This window comes from Gymnodraco acuticeps, unplaced genomic scaffold, assembly GCF_902827175.1.
Source record: "Gymnodraco acuticeps unplaced genomic scaffold, fGymAcu1.1, whole genome shotgun sequence".
In the NCBI taxonomy this organism is placed as follows: domain Eukaryota; kingdom Metazoa; phylum Chordata; class Actinopteri; order Perciformes; family Bathydraconidae; genus Gymnodraco; species Gymnodraco acuticeps.
The window spans coordinates 3200320-3223509 of NW_022989748.1; the positions used below are offsets into that span (position 1 = coordinate 3200320).

At 41.2% G+C, this 23190-nt stretch overlaps 1 protein-coding gene across 46 annotated transcripts in view; it reads right to left on the reverse strand.

The window, feature by feature from the left end:
• Positions 1 to 23190, reverse strand: part of LOC117556029 (receptor-type tyrosine-protein phosphatase delta-like) — a 373438-nt gene that overhangs the window by 78883 nt on the left and 271365 nt on the right. For all 46 annotated transcript variants that reach the window (XM_034234138.1, XM_034233905.1, XM_034233829.1 and 43 more), the window contains one exon: positions 15041 to 15214. In XM_034234138.1, the coding sequence (XP_034090029.1) occupies positions 15041 to 15131 (91 nt within the window). In that variant the 5' untranslated portion in view covers positions 15132 to 15214. The remainder of the gene's footprint in view (positions 1 to 15040; positions 15215 to 23190) is intronic.

Here is a 23190-nt window from a genome sequence, read left to right on the forward strand (position 1 = left end):
TGATAACTGCAGCGATGTTTATGTTTTAGCTGAATACACGTTTTTTAACCCTAACTGATGCAGTTAGTCACTTCTTTAATGTTTGTTCTTTCTGATGTAAAGTCCAGGTTGTAAGTGTTTGCAGTGAAGTTGTGGGGCGCTGAACTGTTCTTTTGATTATTTTGATTTATGATAGTAATTACTTGTCTTTCAAATTTGAAGGAGGGTGAGCAAGCATCTTGAGGAACATTCATCATTAACTCCTCCAAAAAATATAGTTTATTTAATAATAACATTGAATATGTGAATCATAACAGTGATTGACAGCTGATAGGAATAATATGATTGTTAATATTATCATATTCATACAGACAAACATCGATGAGACAGTTAATTAATGTACTTATTGCAGCAGTCTGCATAGATTTGGTACCCCTGCTGGTCTAAGAGTGAAACAAACTCATTGAGTTAAAATTCATTAAATTATGTCTGCCACCTTATATATTTATATTTAAGGCTTTACTGATGTGCCACAATACTGTCACCTAATGTTATTGAGTTAAAATATCAATATTGTGGCTTTCCAAGTTAACATTGATTGATATGACTGCGATTAAATCAGCATACACTTCTGCCAGGGGATGCCACCCCTGAAATTCTCCTGCCACCCTCTTGCCACCCCATGAATATTTTTCTAGATCCACCCCTGGCAAGACCTACATTTATGTTTGGTGCTACATTTGTTTTACCACGTTGTAAGGTTCAGTGGCTATTTCACAAATCTTGGAAATGAAAATTATGAAAATATGCAATATTGAACTACAAATACAATTAAATGTTTGTGAAATCATGTAAACACCAAATATGCAGGGGAAGCACCACAAACATTCACTCAAAGACCAAAGTGACCCTTCACAGAGCATGCTTTGTGTAGCAGTGAAGGAAGAGTATTGCACATAAAGGAGGAAGATATTTATTTCTGTGCTTACAGCTTGAAGTGTCAACTTATTGGCTTAATTGTATTTGTAGTTCAATATTGCATATTTTCATAATTTTCATTTCCAAGATTTGTGAAATAGCCACTGAACCTTACAACGTGGTAAAACAAATGTAGCACCAAACATAAATATAGGTCTTGCCAGGGGCGGATCTAGAAAAATATTCATGGGGTGGCAAGAGGGTGGCAGGAGAATTTCAGGGGTGGCATCCCCTGGCAGAAGTGTATGCTGATTTAATTTCCAAACATTTGGACTACCTATGTTGCAAATGTATTATCTTTTCAATTTACACACGGCATCTATTGCACGTCTGTCCGTCCTGGGAGAGGGATCCCTCCTCTGTTGCTCTCCCTGAGGTTTCTCCCATTTTTCCCTTTACACTGTGGGTTTTCTCTGGAAGTTTTTCCTTGTACGATGTGAGGGTCTAAGGACAGAGGGTGTCGTATTGTCATACTGATATTCTGTACAAACTGTGAAGACCACTGAGACAAATGTAACATTTGTGATATTGGGCTATATAAATAAACATTGATTGATTGATTGGCTCCATGCTTAATTTGATGAAGTCAAAGTGTAATAAAAGGTCAAAATACTGCCTTTAAGCTTATGCAATTGTCAGCTTCACAAACTCAAATGTCAAAATGTCAAATAATTATCCAAATTAATACCATTTAAATGATTACTCTTAATGTTACTCTTTTGATTACATTTTGAATGAGTGTGTTGACATCAATATGTGACACCGCAGGATCGGGTGAAGGATAGCTGTGTATTAGTGGCTTGTTTTTGTCAGCTACACATTATTAATATGTCTCCAACCAAACCACATGGAGTAGATCTAACTCGAGGTCTTTGAATTCTTAATTGCGAACCCCTGAAGAACAAGCTTCAGCTCGTGTGGTTGTGTCTTTGAAGAGCTACAGATGGGAAACAAATGAGGGTGGGGGTGTCAGGGTCAGACTAGCGGATGGGTGTTTTCCCTCGGAAGCAAACAGAGCAATGTCACCCCAGGAGTAAAAACAACAACCCTCAGGGGACATAATTAAAAATAATCCGGTGAAATGAAGAGCTTCAGATCACTTTTTCAAAGACTCCTTCTTGATGTGTGTGGATGATTCATCAGGAGGTGTGTAGACGTGTGTGCATGTGTGTCAGTGTGTTGGAGTTACAACACGCTCTGCTTTAGAGCCAAAGTGTTAAGGTGCATTCATAATCATTACCATTGAGTTTTTATTTTTATGTGTGTTGATTTTCTTTTTATTTGTCATGTCTTAGCTCCCAGCTTGGAAAGTTCTATAGGAGTAAGGTCTCAATATATTTGTCCAAATTAACTTATTTTGAAATATATAAAGCCATGCTTTTGTATGGTTTCAAGCCAAGATGCAATCAATTCAACCTTGAAGATGGTTGTGTCATCTCAGATGTGAGGAAATGAATGGAACGCACATCTTTGGAAATCTTTCAAAGTGTGTAAAATAATGTGAGTTAATTATATTTTTCCTAATGTATGTCTATTAGTGAATTTAAATAAGTGGGTGTCATAGTTTCTAAGAGGCTGATTGAAAATAGCGGAAGCTTTCTAAAGACTGTCAGGGGCTGGAGATGTGATCTTTGGATTGGTGGAGTTTCTTCTACGTCCTTTTCACACTTTCACAAACTGACTCACTTGACAGAGAGGGTACACAAAGCGAGTGCACATGTTTGCCAGCAGTGATGGGCTCCAGCCAACTGGATGAGTGAATGGGTTTTCTGTGCAATAAATGTATATACATAGATGTACTGTATAGACAATACAGTATATCATACATCGGCTCATTTCCCAGTAAAAGGCCTATGTATTGTGAATGCCCTTTTACAAGCATACATGGTTAAAAATGTGCGAAGGTGATGACGTCTGAGCATTGTGCTCGGGCTGAGCCACGGACAGCCCTGGCCCAATTCAACCCGTGCCCTTTTCACTGAATTATTATAAAAAAGCACAACTGTGAGAAGTGGCTGAGGCTGTTTTAATGTGGAGTAGTGAAACTCTGAGGAAGATCAAGAGAGGAAAAGGCCAATAATATTGTCACAAAATGCCACAAGGTACTTCAGTCCTCAGTTAGTAATGGCTCCATCCATTCTCTCACATAGATTAAAGGTTAAATAGTCAGCTGGAAGTCGGCATGATGGTTAACTTCATCAATATTCAGGAGAAATCTAGCACACTTAAGCACTTAAAGCAAACACAAAGAGACTGATTTTCCCACTGGAAGAAGGTCAAACTGATGGGGAGGAAGCTTGTTACAGTGTGACAATGTGGAATTAGGTTCCACAAACAGTTATATAAACACTTAGCAATATACTGTATTCATATTTCCAAAAAGCATGGACACTGCCTGTTCTGCTCTTATGCTCTTTTTTTCCTGACCGTTTTGTATTTGTTATCTTAGACAGGTCCTTCCCCCGTAATGATTATTGATTTAAAACCTACATTTGTGTGGTGCACTGATACATATAACACGTTTATGTTTATGGCAGGGTTCCCTTTAGTGTTTTTGGCACAGATATTTCCCTCTGCAGCATGTAAGGCGACTCTGGTGTCATAAATCATTCCACAGGTGCAGGGCTATTGTCAGAACGCATACGTTCCTTTGCCTTTTCAACCCGGGAGGAAAGGGAGCCAAACACGTCCCTAAAAAACAATTTCCCTTCCCCTTCTCCCTGCACTGAATTTGTCAGGAGGGAGAACCAAGTCCAGATTAATTAGATTCCATTTTGTGGTCATCTTCATTTTTTCCTCCTTCCATGCCTCTTTCTTTTTCTTTGTCTTGCCTACAGTCCTTACCGCCATCCCGGCTCCATTTATCACATTGCCATCTCTACTCTGCCTTCCCCCTTCTTGCTGGGAAGCCATTAGAGCATCTCTGCATCACCCGCGGCCAGATTGCATTCCCGTCCCCGCTCGCGACATTTATCATCTTTTGTCCTAACTTTTTATCTGACCCTGCCCTGTGTGAAGCCCTATCTGCAATACCCACTGTAATGAAACACTGGGAGGTGAGGCTCAAGTAAGTAACCTAATTAAACCCAGCAAACAGGGACAAAGGAGGGGAAAGCACAAAAGGCCTTTGTGAGAGTGCCAGAGGAGGAACACTCACAGATGGTAGTGAGGAAGTCAGCGCAGTGATGTGGCGCTATGCCCATACCACCTTCTCTCCTCAGTATTTATAGTGTTTGTCCCGAGATGTCCGTGATTTGGACCAATAGTATGGCAGTTTATCTTTATCTTGACAAAGCACTTATTACAAATCAAAATATGATGAATGTAAGAAAATAAATTCTTCTGTAGGACATGGAAATATCTCAGTGATCAATCAATCAATCAACAACTTTATTAATCCCGCAAGGGGCAATTGGTTATGAGCAGCAGCTTATGTCATGTACACAGGCAGGAACATACAAGAAGAAAAACACACAGATACACCCGGGAGCACAGATGTGAATAATTCTAATTTACACTATAAATAGTTCAAAGCATCACAATAATAAATAAATAAATAAATAATCAAGTTAAAAAGCCTTTTCAAGAATTTAAAAGTTTGAGTGCAGAAGGGATGAATGATTTAGAAAAGCGATTAGTCCTTTGAGCAGGTAGAGCATATCTTCGCCCTGATGGCAACAGACGAAATTCATGTGAAAGAACATGACCTGGAGAGTTCAGAATGCGCTCTGCTTTCCGCAGAATCTGTAAGCCCCAAAGTATTGAATAATGACTACTAAGAAGAAATATATCCTCCCTTTTCAATTCTTAGGCAAAAGTCGAGTGAATTGGTCTCATTAGGGACAAAATGAAGAATGCCAAGCGTCATAATTATCGGCTCACTGCTGCAAACGGTATCGAGTCAATACAGTAAAATGTCAGGAGGGCATTAGTGGGCAATTATTAATCCATATCAAGCTGGGATGGACAATTAAATGATTACCCAATCAATATTTCCAGATCTGGTACAGATGTAGAGCAGTGACCGGGCAGAGGGATCTGATAAGGGCAGGGGGGGGAACAGCTAACTGCTTCTTTCTGCTTCTTCCAGTCACGGACACACACTTTACTGCAACTGGGTATGTTAGTGGAAGTATACAAACAACTAGGTATGTAAAAGAAAAACATGATAAGATTCTTAAAAAGAAAAAAGGATCAGATAATAAATCCTAAAAATCTGCTATTGATTGAACGCTTGGCAGTTTGCAGATCCTAACATTAGAAAGATAAAACTGTTACTATGTTGACCAAGGATTGTGGTTCTTTCAGTATGGAGCTACTAAAATAGTGTATTTCACTAGCAAAGCTCAAAATGCAAGGTGCACTAGTGACAACACAATAGGTGCTCATCATTTGTCTAGCTATTATTATCAATGTACTGATAATATTGCTTACTTTCTGGTGGTACTCCCACTGTTCTGGATGCAAACTGAATAATCACTCTCATTGTATCTTAAGAAACTGTCTCACATAATGTCAGTCATCCTTTGTGTGAGCGATGAGCGTTGTGTAACAGGCTCTGTGCGTTTCAAAGACGCCACACAATGAGCGCTGGCGAAGCCAAAGTAGCTGTCTCCCTGCAGATAGCAGTCATCTTCAGATAACAATACCTTCTCATGGTCTGTTTTGCTTTTTGTTTGCCATTATTGTGAATCCAATCTCATCCCTGAATCACTTTAGTCACTGTGCAACCAATTGATTACTGCTAAGTTGCCTGGACTGGGGTTATTTTCACAGTTTATTGCCTCACTGCATGCTGCAATGGATTATGCTTGTAACATAAGATTGTATTTTAGCTGACTTTTTCTGATAAACCTGCATTATTTCATTTTCACTTGAATCTTTTCAATATAAAGCTTCAGTTTTCATTATAATAATACCAACATGTTTGCACACCATTTAAAACTCACTTACTTCATGTTGGTTTGCGATGATGACTCAACGCTTTAATGGAAATTGGTTGAAGTTGAATTTAAGACTAACACTTTTTTAGAAAAAAGAAAGATCAAATATATGTTTAATCTTTTTTAGCTTGACTTTCATCCACACATTTCAGATCTTTAAAAACACGGTTTTGATCATTTCATGGCATGTCAGGAACCTTATCATATCTGCAGGATTAAAGTTGTAGGCTGCAGGATTACTTTTTGGAAATGATCTCTGAGCTTTGCAAAAGAAGAACAGTTGTGACTAAGCAGTGAAGAAACATGAAATAAATCCCAGTATCTCATATTAACTTTGCCTTTCCTTCAATCCTGTCTCCTCATCTGGTTTGAACATCTTTGAAAGTCAATCCATCCATTCTTTTATTTAATCTCCATCTAATCTCTTTCTCTGTGTTTCACTTTATTTTCCCATAGTCCCATATCCTCATATTCCAGATCTGTGGCAGTTCCCATTAGATGTATCTTATCTGTATTTAATTAATTTCACTTGTTAGCTGTCTTATCAAGTACTGTTACGGTGTTCTCTTGCTGCTTGTATATTGTACACATCGTGCATCACTGAAGCAGCCCTTGGTTATTTTTAGCATAGGTCAAAGTGGATTTTCGAGACCATCTGATCAGTGGTGCTCTTTGGCAGTAATGGAGAATGAAAGCATATTATTACAGATATGCCATATTGTCCATCTCTTGGGTCCATTAGGTGTCCAGTGTGTGTGTGGAGAAAACAACACTATTTTTATACATGTATACTCTGCAGATTACAAATATGTGTCGAAATGTGTTTGGATACCCCATATGTTTTAGTTTTTCCATTATTTTAATACATGGCCATTTATATGTTGCTTGATAATGATATTATTTGTATGCAGAATGAAAGCTAATGTGCCTTCATCTCATCCAGTCCCGTTTAACCAGGCTTTCAGTTTCACTTTGCTACCTGTGGACTGACTAATGTCTCCTGGGCATCCCCATTCTCTTCAATTGGAGTTGGCATATTTTGGCCAAAGACACAAATAAGGCTGTCTCTGTGGGATTTAATAGCATAAACACAGTTTCCATAGACACTTTCCTTGAAGAATCACAACAGGGGGAAAAGAACAGCCAATTAAATTGCTCTCCGTGTAATAAGAGGCACCAGCTCAAGCAGTGTGAAATTGCTACGGCTGTAGGAAACATACAGTAGCAAGAGGAACAGAATCCCTGATCATGTGTTGTTTTTCTTCCCTCTTAGGGGCAGAGTGGGAAAATCTGACTTTGAAGGTGTACTTAAAGAAATCCATGTTTAAATCCTGACATCATTGCATCTGCTGCACAGCCTTTTCCCCTTTTCTCTCCAACCCCCCACATACTGAGGGAAGCAGATGAGTGGATTAAGGGATGACTCCGTAAGGATTGAGTGAGATCAAATTTAAGAGATTTGTGATTAAATATGTCAGACGGAGTGTTTGCATTGAGATTGGGACAAAGTTAAATATCACCACTCTTGATCCTAGTGTCCATCTCTGTTGTATACATTATCTACACTTAATCTGAACTATCCTTCATCATGGCTAAAGTGATTGTGGTAATTCATTAGTTGATGGGAGAATGATGAATGTCATGAAATGCTGCACCAGGGGAGTTTTAGAGCTTCAGGGAAACACATTGTTCATGGTTGTTATGATGGATGCTGTATAAATGCCTCATAAATGTCCAGAGACCCTTTAGTAATTGTGTGTGTGTGTGTATGTGAGAATGCATATTCTACAGTGTGGAGGGGGAAGCTTGGCTCAGTTTCAGCTGAGAAAGCCTATGGGTCTGTCTGTGGCCTGAGAGTGTTTTCGCCTCTCAATGGAAGCTTTCACTCTCATTTGCCATATCTAATAAACTCCACTCAGGCTGTGTGTCACAATAAATCTCAGCGACTCCGACGGCATGACTCACTTGCTGTTGCAGAGAGAGGGACAAGTTTGTGAATATATACGCACAAGAATGAGTTAATGAGTGAGCAAACAAACAAATGGGGGGGCGGGGTGACAGAAAATAGTGACGGATGTAGTGTGTGCGAGTGTATAAGGTGAGAAAAGACTTTGAGCACTCACTCCATCACTCCCCTGAATGTAAATCAACTGTGACAAGAGGAGCTTAGGGCATAAAGATTCCCAATCGGCGTCAAGCGTTGCAGTGCTGTAGGTAAGGAGGTGGGGATGTAAGTTCTCTGTCTGGGACTGAGGGATCGCCCCGAGGCGCTGCATGGAGATGAATGGTTTAGACTATTAACCCCACTGCAGAATCCCAACACACCCCCCAGGCACACAAATGCGCTGCGCCCAGATCAGTCCAATGTGTCGCACTCTGAAGACCCCCTGGAGTGAGACCAAAGCTTCAGCCGGGGGCCAGGTGTTTACCAACACAGGTGCACATCTCTCTCACACACACACACACACACACACACACACACACACACACACACACACACACACACACACACACACACACACACACACACACACACACACACACACCACACACACACACACACACACACACACACACACACACACACACACACACACACACACACACACACACAAAAAAACCACTTCCCCTCCAAACACATATTCAACGAGGGAATATTTTTTGCCTTAAAGGTGGGGTAGGTAATTTTGGAGAAACCAGCTCAAGTGCGCTAGAATTTGAAAATACACAACCGGAAAAAAATCTGCCACTTCCTTACAGAGCCCCTCCTCCAACACACACAAACGTGCACATGACCAATGAGGGCACGAGATAAGTTTGTGCACAGATGGAAGGCTGACAGGCAGGTAGGCCATCCAGTTATTTTAGCCGAGCCAGCTAAAATGATTGGCTTCCACAGATGACATTTCTTTATGGATTTATTGTCAAAGCACTTCAGATATTCATTGCTATCGGGATGTTAAGAGCATTCCATGGAATATAACAAAAAGTGTTTCTGAAATAAATGACATACCCCACCTTTACATTACATTACATTACATTGCATTTAGCTGACGCTTTTATCCAAAGCGACTTACAATAAGTACATTCGACCAGGAAGACACAACCTTGAAGAAAACAGAATCATATAAGTACATCAGGTTTCATAGAGCCAAACATTTCAAGTGCCACTCAACTGGCTTTAGGTAAGCCAGTCCTTTATTAGTATAAAAGTGCTTCGTTAATCAATCTTTAAATCAAGATATGCATTTAGCAGTATCCAGATTTGCAGTTTTTAAAATACATGATAATTCTCAATGTCTGGAGAAATAGACAATACTTGCTCGGTTAAAATGGAGCTGAAATCTTATCAACACTCTGTTTTGAGCATTTTTATTTATTCATGTTATGCCAAAGGAGTAACTTCGAGGGCTTATTGTTTTATTAAATATTTGAAACATTGATTCTTGCAGCCTCATAGACCCTTTGGCAACCAATAGTTATACGTGTATCTGTTTGACTTAAGGATAAACAGACTGGGTATTTGATTAATATGTTGATAATGTGACATGCCCAATATATCTTTTAAAACCACAAAGGGGAAAATTGTAGTAACTGGCCTGCTTGTGCAGAATGGATTAACAAGTCATTAACTGACCATTTATTTCAGGAAACCAGGTACTGATAATGCAAATATGGCAATGCTCGCCACTTGATACCATAATGAAAATGTTGATCTTGAACAGTATGGACGTGATCCATAAACATGTGGGTTGTATATTTCCTACTTTCATCATCTTAGTACAATTTCTCGCTCTGAGATTACCACACGTGCGGATGATATGTACTCCATCTTCTCATTGTTCTGCACACTGCGGTAAAACATCATATGTGCAGGCAACGCTGACGTATTTCAGACTTGACTGGTCCAGTTATCCCATTACTGCAGCTACAGCATCAATCTATTAATTGCACTGTCACTGGGGCAATGTCACGAAACACCTGCATTGTTATACAGTTCACTGGCATAGAGTATGAAGGGTGATCAGATTTAGTACGTATGCCAGCAAGACCAGAATCATGCCAACTGTAAGCCCAGCAGATGCAAAACAGCTGGCATTGTGCTCAGCTCACCGGCTGATCCCGGCTTCAAAGGCAAGCTACAAGATACTCTTTGTGTGAGAGTGTGTATGTGAGAGACGTATAGAGAGCCAGTCTGGTGCACTGCGTTAACGTGGTCCTCTTTTGTTGTTTTGGCACCTTAATGGCTCAAAGGACAGATAGAGAGGCACCCGGCTGAGTGAAATCCATGCTATTTCACACTATGATGGGTGGTATTCAAATATATGGATTTAGAGAAAGGGAATCTGGGAGTTTGTTGATTACAACTCAAACGGATTTACAATTTGGATTATGGAGCTTTTGTTCTGTCAATATTCCCACTCTGAGACATGAATGGTACAGCATGTTTAAATTGCCCCACCATTTTAAAGTCAATGTGTCTTGGAGACATAAGTGCACTTAAAGGCAACGTTAGTGGCTGCAGGCTAGCCTTTAATTACCCCTCTATATTGTATGCAAGTATCTGCGTTTCTTAAGAGTGGGCGGGTCAGGACTGGGCTGAAATTGCTTGTCTTTGTGTGGTTCTGTGGTCTAAGTGCAAGGAAAAATGACAGCAATACATAGATGAGGCGAAAGGCTCCAAATAATACACTTGTGCATAGCTGCCTTAGAAATCAGCATTCATGGAGTTAATAATGGCCCTGATAAAACCTTTAGACATAATTGCAGTGTTGACAAGGAGCTGGTACAGGCTCCAAAGAAAATGGTAATGACTTCTTACTCATTTAGTTCAACCTGCGAGCGAGAAGCATCTTGCATGGCACTGATAACATTGTTTTTATCTCAGATTCCCAGTGTTGTCATAAGGTCTTCATCCAAACAACCAAATGGTAATTACCTGCTGGCAATCTCAGCGAAGGTGTTTTCACGACTTGGATCTGATCGCATGATGCGCTCTATCCTCTTGGAGACGTTGATGCTGTTTTTAAAGGCGTTCTGTGCTAAGGCGCGTTTTGAAATGAACAAGTGGAGCCAACAATGAGATTTCCACTTGAGCAGTGTCCGGCAGGATGATGAACGAGGGGGGTAGTCTCTGGGAATTAAAGTGTTTTCAAGTTGGATAGAAAATCTCTACTAGTTCAGTTTTCCCTTTGGTTATATGTCATTTTATGTGGAAAAATAAACATGTAGGATTGCATGTGTCTTTATTTGTGTGTCTAATTTGGTGTGCCAGGCAATGTGTGTGGAATATGTAGGCTGCAGCTCTTAAGAGTACATACGTCAGTTTGTGCTTGAATTAGTGTGTGTGTGTGTGTGTGTGTGTGTGTGTGTGTGTGTGTGTGTGTGTGTGTGTGTGTGTGTGTGTGTGAGTGTGGTGTGTATGTAACATGAGTGTAAAAGGGAACGGAATAGTCTCCATTTAAATCAAATTAGCATGCAGGAAAATTAAGCAGAGGGATTTAATTTGAGCTGTTGTAAAAATGCTAATTTCAGTACAGCCCGGAAGCTCATATGCAAATACAACACTATATTACAATAATTCATATTAGGCCAGGCATGCATAAAACACACATATTACAGGCTGATGTCATCTGGGGAATAGAGTATCATTAGCTCTCGGACTTGCTACAAGGTGATCCTGTTTAGGGGTGTGTGTGTGCATATGCATGTAATTGGGACTTTGTATCTATGTGTGTATCTTGTTGTTTTTGTGTGTTAGCTTAGATATACTTATTCAATCTGACTAGCATCTCCCTGATAAACACGCTGCACTACAAATCGTCGTTATGATCATCTGCATTCCACCCACAAAATACTACATCTAAATGTAACCGGGGCAGAAGCTGTTGGATTGTTACTGCTAAACAAACGACTCCTCACAGAGCAGGAGATGCTCTACGATCATACATGTGTAGCTTTATAGTGAACATATGGGGAACTGATTCCTCTCACAGAAAGATAATTGAATTCCTGTGTGAAATATGAGAACAACTTATCTGATAATTTTGCATCCGTGTGAACCCATCTTGCTTTTCTCCCTCTGAAATGGGTCAAAAGAAGGTCTGCATCAATAGACAATTTTCTGTTTTACGTCCCATGTGGTTCACCTTTGATTGCTAGCTCAAAAGGATTTGCACATGAGTTTGATCCCTGCATGCTTCTGCTGTACGCACCCATAAGTGAGAGAGATGTGGCCTGGGTGTTAACATCTTAATGTTTAGAGGCTGGAGGGGCCTGTCGATACTAATTTGACGTGTTAAAGAGAGGCACGCTGGGACTTCCAACAGAAAGGAGAGGAATCAATTAAAACACTATTAGGCCCATGTGTGATAGGGTCCGACATGGCATGGGGCAGAACGTGTGTGTGGGTGGAAGCCAGATTTCCCCTTTTAGCATTTTTAGATTATAAAAGTATTATTTGATAAGAAAAAAAAAAAAATCCTTCGACAGTCAGCAGTTTTGAATCCTGCAGTTCAGCTGTACTGTAGCATAGGTCTATGTGTTGCATACTGGGGCGCAACCACTATAGAGTTAATTTTAGGCTACTGTCATTGTTATTTTTTCCTCTTCTTCCCTGCCCAGGTGCAGATGTCAATGCTCCCCCTCTCCTCCTCTGATGCTTCCTTTTTGCGTCACTGTTAGCAGAAAACACAGAGGAATTGTGTGTTGCCTCCCTGCTCTTCCTCTCTCGCGCGCTATGTCCCCTTGGCTCACCAGGGACAATTATGCCCTTCTTTCAAGCTATTGCCAAGCCCAATTTGCCACACAAATTAATTGGTCCGCATTTGAAGAGCGAGGGGGGGACAGGGTGAAGGAGAAAACGAGAGGGAGCAGCAGAGAGAGAAGGCCAAAGACAAAACAATGACGAGAGAAAACAAACCATCAGAGCGACACAGAAACAACCCTCGAATATCATTTCTGAATCCATCATGATCTCAACAGGAAATATTTGCAGTATGTGCTAGTGTTCTGGGGCTGAATGGCATTCTTCTCAAAGGGGGCTGCAGTGTCCACTGGGTAGGACTGGCTCAGAGGAACGGGCCATCTGTTGAGCAAGCCATTTTCTGCTCTCTCATGTCTCATATCCTCCAGCATGTTAGCAGCCGGAGGATAGCTCACACCCAAACGGATTAAAAGCACCAACAGAGGGCAGCTTTCCCTTTAGAGTACAGCCTGTGTTTGGTGCTGGGGGAGAAATCTGAAGCAGACTAAACTCAGCAAAGCTTTTTGGTTCTCAGCACACACCAGAGTGTCTGGGCTGGGTTTGCTTGTGCAGAGGCACAGTGGAGGAAATAATGGAGCAGCTCAGTCGCTGGAAGGGGCTGTTGCACTGCTTCCAAACAGCAAGGGGGAGAAGGTGGGGAGCAGACAAAGGCGCAGGCGGAAACACATTAGAGAGAAATAGCCCAAAAAAGAAATGAGGAGACAATTGGCAAGAGAGTGATTAGGAAGAAAAACAATAGAAGGGAGCTGGGCAGGGGAGGAACAGACATGTGCAGGAGGGGGGAGGACATATAAATCCCCAGGATGATGTGCTCTCTTACCTTGGTTACAGACAGGGTACACCTCACCCACATGACCCCCCCTGACTCCCACACACACCCTCTGTCATTAACACAGCCACTCGTGAAAAGTTTGTTTTGGCTTTGAGATGATGACCCAGCACAGCTGTCTGAAGCAACAGCTGCCCACAGACACACTGCTAAAGGAATGACATTAATGGGAAGGGGGTTGGGTGGGTGGTGAGCACGGAGGCGTCAATATTTGGAGGCTGCTGACAACACTTGTGCAGGTTTTTGTAACATGTGTGCTCGAGTGATATGTCTGGACACACGAGTGGAAGTTTTTGGCAATCGTGCTTTATCTCATTAAATGCCGTTATCTAAATTCACACTGCTCTGTAGAAGATGGGACTTTCTGAAAAGATTACTACTAAAGAGCCCCCTCAATGGTAACGTTTATCGACTGTTAACGCCATATTAGGAAGGTCTCGTAATTGAATTGTGTCAATAAATCCTGGGGCTGCACATAAAAAGGGGAATAAACGGAGAAAACATTTCTCCGCTTGCCTCGCACCCGCTGTGAGACATATGTGGCGGGAGCCAGGGAAGAAAAATAAAACACATTTGAGCAGATTGCAAGGAACATTTCTAAAGCAAAAAGTTGTGAATCCATCCCATCAATTTTACTTTGCGTGGCTCGGTTGTATATGACCTTGGGTGAATGATCCCTTCAGTCAAAGATATTTGGCTGAACTGAGGGGATTTCAGTGGGTGCGAAGGGAGCAATATAACTTTTATTCATCCCTCTGTGACTCCAGAAGCTAATGATTCATGGATCTTAGTGTAAAAAAAAAGAACAGGGTGGGAGGGGGGTGCTGTGGTGCAGGAGCAGGGCTCAATGAGGTTTGAAAACTGTTGTCACACATCAATGGGCAGGTGTCTGATGTCAAGTAACTCAATTCCAATGACTTCTCATGATGAGATTCTCTGCTGGGGCCGGGGCATTGCTGGTTCACATCATAGTTTTGCAGCAGAAAATGAATTGTTGTAAAATAGGGACTGGAACACATTGTGATAGTTTGGTGAGATAAAGAGATCGATCATTTTGAAATATGTGTGCGTTGTTTACCTGTCCAAAAACGTACCTTTTATTCTCACTAAATGCACCGTGGAAACTTCACAAGTGTTCACATTGCATTTGTGTCTCATACTTGTATTTTGGACCATGATTAGCTATAAAGTTGAGACTCGTGAAAATCTCTTTATTTAAGGTGAGCACAGAGGTTTAGTTTAGTATACATTGTTCTCCCTTTGTGTCATCTTTGACTGTACTTTCAATTTAATATTGTTCATTAATATATCCAATACAGACAATGTATTTCCCCAAATAATTGTATTCTTCACACTGTCTCCATCATAGTACAAATCGGCATGTTTGTTTCATGAATACGTTTCATGCATTCATTAGGTATTTATATGAGTTGTTTGTGACTGACATGAAGTATTGATGTGTCTGGTGAATGAAAGATAAGCCCCTTACCCCCAGCACAGCAGTATACAACACTTGAAGGCCGTGAAAGCCGAGGGTTCACTTACTTTGAGCGTCGGCGAGGTGCAGGAGCAGACCCAGGGCCAGCAGCAGCGTGGGTCTGGCTCTGTGCATGGTGGGACAGCTTGGCACCAGCATGCTTTGGCAGCCTCAGTGGAGCTGGCTCACAGAGCCCTGTGAGTCAGTCTGGTCTGATTTCTCAGATGCAGGGTATTCACAGCCTAAGCAAGGCAAGGAGGGATGGGGAGAGGGAGGAAGGGAGGGAGAAGGAGAGAGAAACAGAGTGAATGAAACAAAGCTGTTTGGCTCCACAGGTTTTATCTATCCCTGCACATTTCTGACATACCCCCACACAGCCTCGGCTGGAGCTGACAGAGGAGAGGCTGATGTGCTCACGGGGTATGTTCTGACAGTTCTCTAAATGGAATAGTCACTTCACACAATGTGTGTGCACGTGTGCATGAGAGGCAGAGCGATAGAGGGAGAAACCACGCAGATGAAAGCGTGGACTAATACGATTTTGTCTTCACAGCTTTCGTCGCGAGCACCAATTAAATTCGCTGTATAATAAGAGTACATTTTAAGCCCTCCTCAGATCAGTGTTGATATCTGTTTCACATTAAAGCGCCTCTGTAGCAAGTCGGGAAACACAGGAAATGTTCATAAATTCTCCAAGCTTTTTCATAGTTTTGCAATTCGAAGACAATTTGACTTCTGAGAAACTACTGAGGCTTTTTCTTTAAAGTATAACACAAGATAAGTCTGCTGTCTTTTAGTTACATTATGATACACAATGCAACAAACCAATTCATCTAATGCTTCTCACGCCACATGTATTAAGGATTAATAGCTCTAAATAAGGATACAAAGTGATGGATTAGCTTAGCTTTAGCACACACACACACACACACACATTTTCACTTTAGCACCGATCAAACAACTCATGAAATCTATAAAACAGAGTGGCCAAGTGTCCATTCATGCTTCTGCCCTTTATTTAAGGGCCACTATATTGGCTGTGAAAATCAATGTGATACAGTGAGCCAGTGAGCTGCAGACTCGCTCTATCCCTTGTCATCCATTTGCTTAAGCCACAGCTTGATCCTCACTGATGGATGCTCTGCGGTAGACTTCGGCTTGTGTCACGGCTCCCAGCTAATCCAAGTGTGTGAGTTTTGATGACATGCTGAACTGCTGGTTAGCATACTAGCAGGTTTGCATTTGTTCGGCAGGGTGCTGTTGTTTTCAGACATTTCAGACTCTTCAAGCTCCGTGAGATCAAAGCTGTTTGATTTCTTGAAGTTTGGGGCACTCTGCTGCTTCAATAACTGTTTCATCAGGAGGCAGCAATATTACGTATTTTGCTAGATATAATAATTGATTGCACTGTTAATCTGCAGATTTGACCGCCTCCCAATGAAAAACAAGGAAAACAAGCCCCCCCCCAAGCACGATCAGCAGGCCCAATGATGACAAAGTAGCTCATTTCCCTGTTACCAATCATCCTCTTTCTCGCCCCTAGCTCTCCCTCTTTCATTTCTGTGGGCTGTAAATGGCAGAAAAGACGGGAAGATAGCGCACCTGTCACACTCGATTTGTGTTGGGGGGAGATAGACACGACTACCTGTCTCCCAGCGCCGTAGGGCTAGCAGCAAGCGCAAGAGCGGGGGAACGTGTGGCGAAGGGAATCAATTTGAAGCAATCTCATCCCCCGCTCACACCACCACCGACACACAAACACAATATACATATACATACACACTAGACAGAAATTTGTAGTGACTGTGAATTAGATTAGAATCAATTTGAGTGAAAAACCTGAGCAGGGCGTCAGGGGACAGAGCTGCAGCGTGATCGTCCTCCACTCATTGTTTTACACATCTGACCAACCAAATCTAGCTGAGAGCCTTTGAGTTAATGAATGTGCAAATTTACATAATGACATGAAACTAGGCAGCATACAAGAAACTGTACTCAGCAGCCCCCCCCCCCCCTCTTTCTCTGATCACGCCCGACACACACACACACACACATGCTGATAGAGGCAAAGAGAACCAATCTGTATGTTATGTAACCACCGGTGTGACAACCGAGAGGCTGCCATTTGAGTAAATACAAGGAGAAGCTAATGTAAGCACAGCTAACACACCCTGCAAAAACCTTGATTTATAGCAAAAATTAAAGCAATTATATCCGGTGTTGATTTGTGGTGTTAATTTTTACAAGAAAATTGCACTGTAGATCCTTCCTGATGCATGGAGGGGAGAAGGGCCACCTGGCAGACCTGGCACAGAGGCAGCAATATTGTTATCTCACAATGGATTTACTGTAGTCTAAATGCTGCAGCTCTTTTTGTTGTAAAAGCTTGTGCTCATGCGTGTGTAATTGCATGTATGAGCATGGGTACACATTATCCTTTCCGCTCCCATGTGTCAACATAAATAGGCGTCACCACCATTGCTCATTTTATCCCCAACATGGCCATTTTACTCTTCAACTCCACGTTCATACATTTGGTGGCATTGATGCTTTCCATTGAACATGTATTACAATAGAAGGGAAAAAAACAATGTTGTCTGTCTTCCTGAGCCCCTGGTGGTATTATTGTGTTCCTATTCAGTGGTGCTTCATTCAAAGGATTTTGCTGCTGATAGCAATCATGCATTATTAAACAAAGCCTGACAACATGCACAATGTTAATTAGAAAAGGGGGGAGTGTGTGGCAAGAAAAAGAAAGGGGCTGTTGAGATGTCTACTCTCTCTCCTTCTTCATGATCCTTATCAGAAATGTGAAAGAGAAGGAGGGTTGGATGTTTATACTCTCCATAATGGTTTGTCTCTGTTCTCATTTCAGTGCGTGTTTGGTATTCTGCTCCATTTAGACAAGCAATAATACTGAGGGCGAAAATAAACAAGATAATCAGTCATATGTATCTTATATTCCAATAAACTTGTCATGGGAAAGGATGCAGGCAGAATGGTTATGAGCAAGCAACAGCAGGTTCACAACATCAGCTTCGTGGTAGTTTGGTCTTTCCATGTTCTCGCACATGCTGTGATATTTTGGCAACCCGAGTACAAAGCAGTGGGGAACAAGTGCTGACTCGATATTGCTACTGATGGCGGCGTATTTAACTAATCCAACATGGGGCTGAGCAGAACAGACCTACCACATTATGACCATCCTTCGTGCAAGTTCCCCTTTGGCCGGCTCCGGGGAATGTTTTAAACGGGGTGTTTTTAATTTCAGGCTCATGCACAAGCTGACTTGAACTTGAAGTAAAGAGTGGATTCACAATATGTTATGCTAACAGACCAAAGCAGCCACAAGAATGCCACCAAATATATTAAGGCCAACTCTCTGTAATTAGTGCAACACATGCAAGAATGAAGCGCTGCAAAACAGCCAAGGATGTGATCCATACTGCACCGGGTCTCATGCCTAGCCAGGCACAGCAAATAGGAATTTGTTTCATTTTATGAGGCAGGACTTTCTATTTCCCTCAGGACCAGCAGACTTAGAGAATGCAGTAATTACCCCCCCGCATGCACACTTTGAGACTAAAATGATATGCAGGGCTGTAGCTCTGCAAATATCTCTGTGATATCTCTTCTTGAAGCACTTTAAAGTTTAAGTTAAGCAGCAGAGAGGAGGAGAAGAGTCAGTACTCCAACAGTGCTCTTGTTTTTACTGTTGACATGGCGCATAATAAACATATTTTCCAAAAATACATCCTGATAAATGCACAATAGTTTACGCTATCAGAGGAAAGCACAGTAGGAATTTCACAGGATTGATGTCAACATTAATATTTTAGATTAATTAATATTATCTTTATAAAACACAATCAATGAACATCATAGTCAACATGCTGCTGCAATATTGCATCAGAACCAATTTGTTTTGTAGAATTCAATCTTTAAATCAAGACATTCTTTCAACAGTATTTATTTGTCTTTCTTGTTATTGCTTTCAACTTTGCTCCGTACTTTTTCTAATTATATGCAGACTTAATTAATTAACAATATTTCCAACAATTACATAGTTATTATATGGATAATAAACAAATAGCTCCCAGTGTCATTACACAAATCATCTATCTGATTATCATTCCAAAGTTGTTGAATTATTCAGCATTTGTTTAGCAAATGCAGGACATAATTGATCATTTACATTCTACTGCTATATTTTAGATTTTTTTAGATTAGGGAAAACATACAAAACAATGATGTATGAAAGTCAGGTTTAAAATACGTTTAATATAAAAGTTAGATCAAATAAAATAGGTACCCACATCGGTACCACTTTACAATAAGACTACCCTTATGAAAGATTCATAAAGGGTTTATAATTAGGTTATTAATTAGGTTGTAAACACTTTATTAATCATTCAGAACCATTTATAAACCAGTTCTAACATAGTTTTCATACGTCTCACTATTTGGCAAGATGACTAAGCCTTATATTGTCACTAGCTTACTTTATCTTCATCAGCCAGCATCCTTGGTATCTGTTGTTCACTGAGTTGATTCTCCCCCCATCCATCTGGATGTTTCTTGGAATCTCTTTATGACCATTTATTTATGAGTTACTAACATTTATAACTGCCAAAAGGGAGCCTTTTGTGTACAACAAATCACTATTTATTAATGAGTTACTACCATTTATAATTGTGTTAAGTTATATTAAGCCTTAAAGTTATGCATACATTGGGGCGTGGTCACAGGTAATTCCAGTGACTGCTGTTGTTAGCTTCCTGTCTCTCTGCTAGCAGCTCTGTGATGCTACAGGGGCTCAGCCTGCTTAACTCATCCGAGGAACATAACTTGAACTCGGGCGTGTTTGTTGTGCTGGTGCCTTGTGGACTATTCTTCATGCTTATATCGGACTATTGTGACTCGCTTTGCGGTTAAAACAGACGGTGCATGAATGCAGTTTTGTGGTAAGTGACACTTGAGTACTTTATTTATGTGTTGCTTATGTTTTTAGTCAGCTAACGTTAATTCATGTTAAGGCTTGGGTTAGCATGTAAGCAAGTGGTAGCTACATCTGTGCTAACGATGCTAATCGTTATGGAGGACAGAACATGGTTCTGTCCTCTACTTATGACATAAGTATAAATAAATAAATAAATGTGTTAATAAATGTATGAAGAAATACAGGAATGAAGAAATACGGAAATAAATAAATACAGGAATAAATAAATGAGGAAATAAATACACAAATAAAAGAATTAATAAATAAATGCATTAAATTAAATCAAATGAATCATCAATAAATGGTGATATGTGTCACACTTTACGATAAGGCTCCCTTTTGGCAGTTATAAATGTTAGTAACTCATTCATAGATGGTCATAAGAGATGCCAAGAAACATCAAGATGAATCAACTCAGTGAACAACATATACCAAGGATGCTGGCTGATGAAGAAGATTAATTAAACTAGGTAGCCAATATAAGGCTTAGCAGTACAGATAAATGTGGGCTCACTATTTGGCAAGCAACCGGTCACAGTCGCCCTGTTTATCTCATGTCTTATAAAAGCTTATTAATGATTTATAAAGTGTTCATAACCTAATTAATAAATGAATTACAAACTATTCGTAAACCCTTTATACACATCTCCCTCCTCGTGAGTGAATAATTAGGTGACCAGGCTTTTGTTTTGTCTCTCTCTGAGAAATCAAAGTTAAGGAGAATATTCATACACTCAGTTTATACGATTAAATACACTTCATTGATCATAATTTGGGAAATTGTTTAAATTAAGGCCTAATCAAAGGGCATAATAGGGCACCCGCATCCAATTTGGAAACAGTTACAAATGGCCATCTGTGACAGCCCCCCCCCCCTCACAGTGAGTGCCCAAAGGGTTTTTTCTTTTAACCATCATATGAGCAGAATTATAAAATAAGCTTATCAAAGGCACAGCTTCCCACCCTCACATCTACTTCCTTTGCAATCCCCACTTCCTCATCAAGAGGGGTTACATTTGGGTGAAGTCACAATGTGTTTCACATGGTGGCTGCAGCCATCTTTTATCTTTTATTTCTTTAACACCAAATCTCTTATGTGAACTTTTTTCTTCTTTTTTTCTTCTGTGCATTTTTACTGTTTTCATCTCCTGCTACTTTTCTTCCGCCCGCGATGCTGTGATTTAAGAGCGAGTGACAAGGCCGTTTCACACACATCGCTCCCGATCAGCCGACATGTGTAATAACAGCCCTCAAGCTAAGCTAAGCTATGCCCTCAAGTGCAGCCTCCACATGAAAGACCCTGACAAGCTCACATCAGAGGAGTTTATTTGCTTTACTTATTTATTTTCTTTCCCCCCTCCCTTTTTGCCTCTTCTGACCTCCCTCAAACAAGCCTCCCACGGTCATAAACCATCCTCTGGGTGGTGCCGCCTGAGAAACTAAGTCAGGGTTTACAGTTCTGCCTGCAAGACAGTCTCATGTTTGACAAGCAAATGCAGCCAATGCTGTAACTGATGGTTGTATCTATACTGTATCTGTTTTCTTATCAGCCATCACAAAACACACAGCAGGAAGCTAATTGCATCTGATGACATTTATCTTTTATATAATTGCTTTAAAAGCACCTGCTGCGGCTGGAGGACATGAAGCTATCACAATCCCATCTCAGCTGTGTGTCCGCTGCAAATTAGTGCCAGGAGATTTCAAAGCCATCCCCCTTTGCTATCTGCACAATGATTCATACTTTTAAATGTCACCCCCACAAATAGAGTAAAAAAGCATTTATTCACCTGGCTCTTGAACCATTTTATAATATTATTGTGCCTTTCATGTAAGACTTTCCCGTGTTTTGCAAATGATTGTAGTAGAGGTTAGAGATCTTCATCTAGCTGTAAAAACAAGATTGTACTGGAAAACACAGGTCAAGGAGAGAATGTTGCAATTTGAAAACTGTGACCATGTTTGGGTCCAAAGAGCAAGGTTTTGTCCTCATGAGAATCCAGCCAACCCAAACTGACCTTGATCTCACACATTTGTATCTAAAATCAACTCACAAACACTCCTCCTCCTCCTCCCACTCCTACTGTGTGCTCTTTTTGCTTTCAGCAGCCTTGACTTTTCTTTCTACCTGCTCACCACTTATTTTATCTCATTTTCTCTCTTCACCAATCTTCCTCTCTCCTACCATTCCTCTCCCCACGTTTCCCAGCAGCTGTTGGGTTAGGATGGATGGTCCCCACAGTGCAAGACCCTGACCTGCAGTCGAGTGACTGATTATCTCAGTGCCCTGTTGTGCTGCTCCCTGAAAGCTTACCAACACACAAGGTTACACAGATATTGGGTGAGCTTTAAGGGCGCGGAGAAGGCGAGAAAACGCAACATATTTCATCTTTGTCTGCATTATCACGTCCTTTGACCTTAATGACACAGTGAACATACTACCTATTGAACTCTAATGGACGCCACTAATGCCTTTTCAATGTGCAGCAGATAAAAGCAGTACCATCAGCCTGTAGGAGCGCGTGTGAGCTGTGTACACTATTCAAATGATTGCCTGCTTGTTGGGCGGCCTTCTCTTGTGTTGGCTTGTCACAGTGTGGGCGGCTACTGTATCACCAGCAGGAGCCACTTGGGTCATACTTGACCTTGTGCCTCAGCATTTAGTACGAGAAAAATGCTTGTTATCATGTAAACAGGCTGAATCTTAAGGAGTCTATTGTTTTGGGAGCAGAGAGTGTGGCAGGATGGGGGGGAAATGAGAAAAATGGTATAGGCAGCAGCAACAGCAGCCAACCTGGAATGGATGGGATTAAATGTATGCCGCATGAACAGGGGAGGGCTAAATCATGTTACATATTATGAACCAGGAAAAAAGAAAGAGGAATGAGGGGCGGGTGAAGCAGAGGGTTGGAAATATAATGGATAAGGGGAGCAACGAGGCAAGGAGGCAGAGAGGAAGGGGGAGGAGGGGAGAGAAAGGGGGAGGAGGGGAGAGAAAGGAAGGAGGCGAGGAAGAAGGGAGGGAGAGCGTGCTGTAGGGAGGGAAGCAAGGGAATGTGCCTCACTGCCAGCTTTTGTCAAGCTCCGTTGGTGCTTGTACGCCAATAGAGGCAGCGAGAGATGAACGAAAGGAATGAGAAACAGGCTTTGATGAAGAGGAGATGATAGTTTTGAGGATTGTCTAAAGCCATTGTTTCCAACAGGTACCTGAACCTGGCA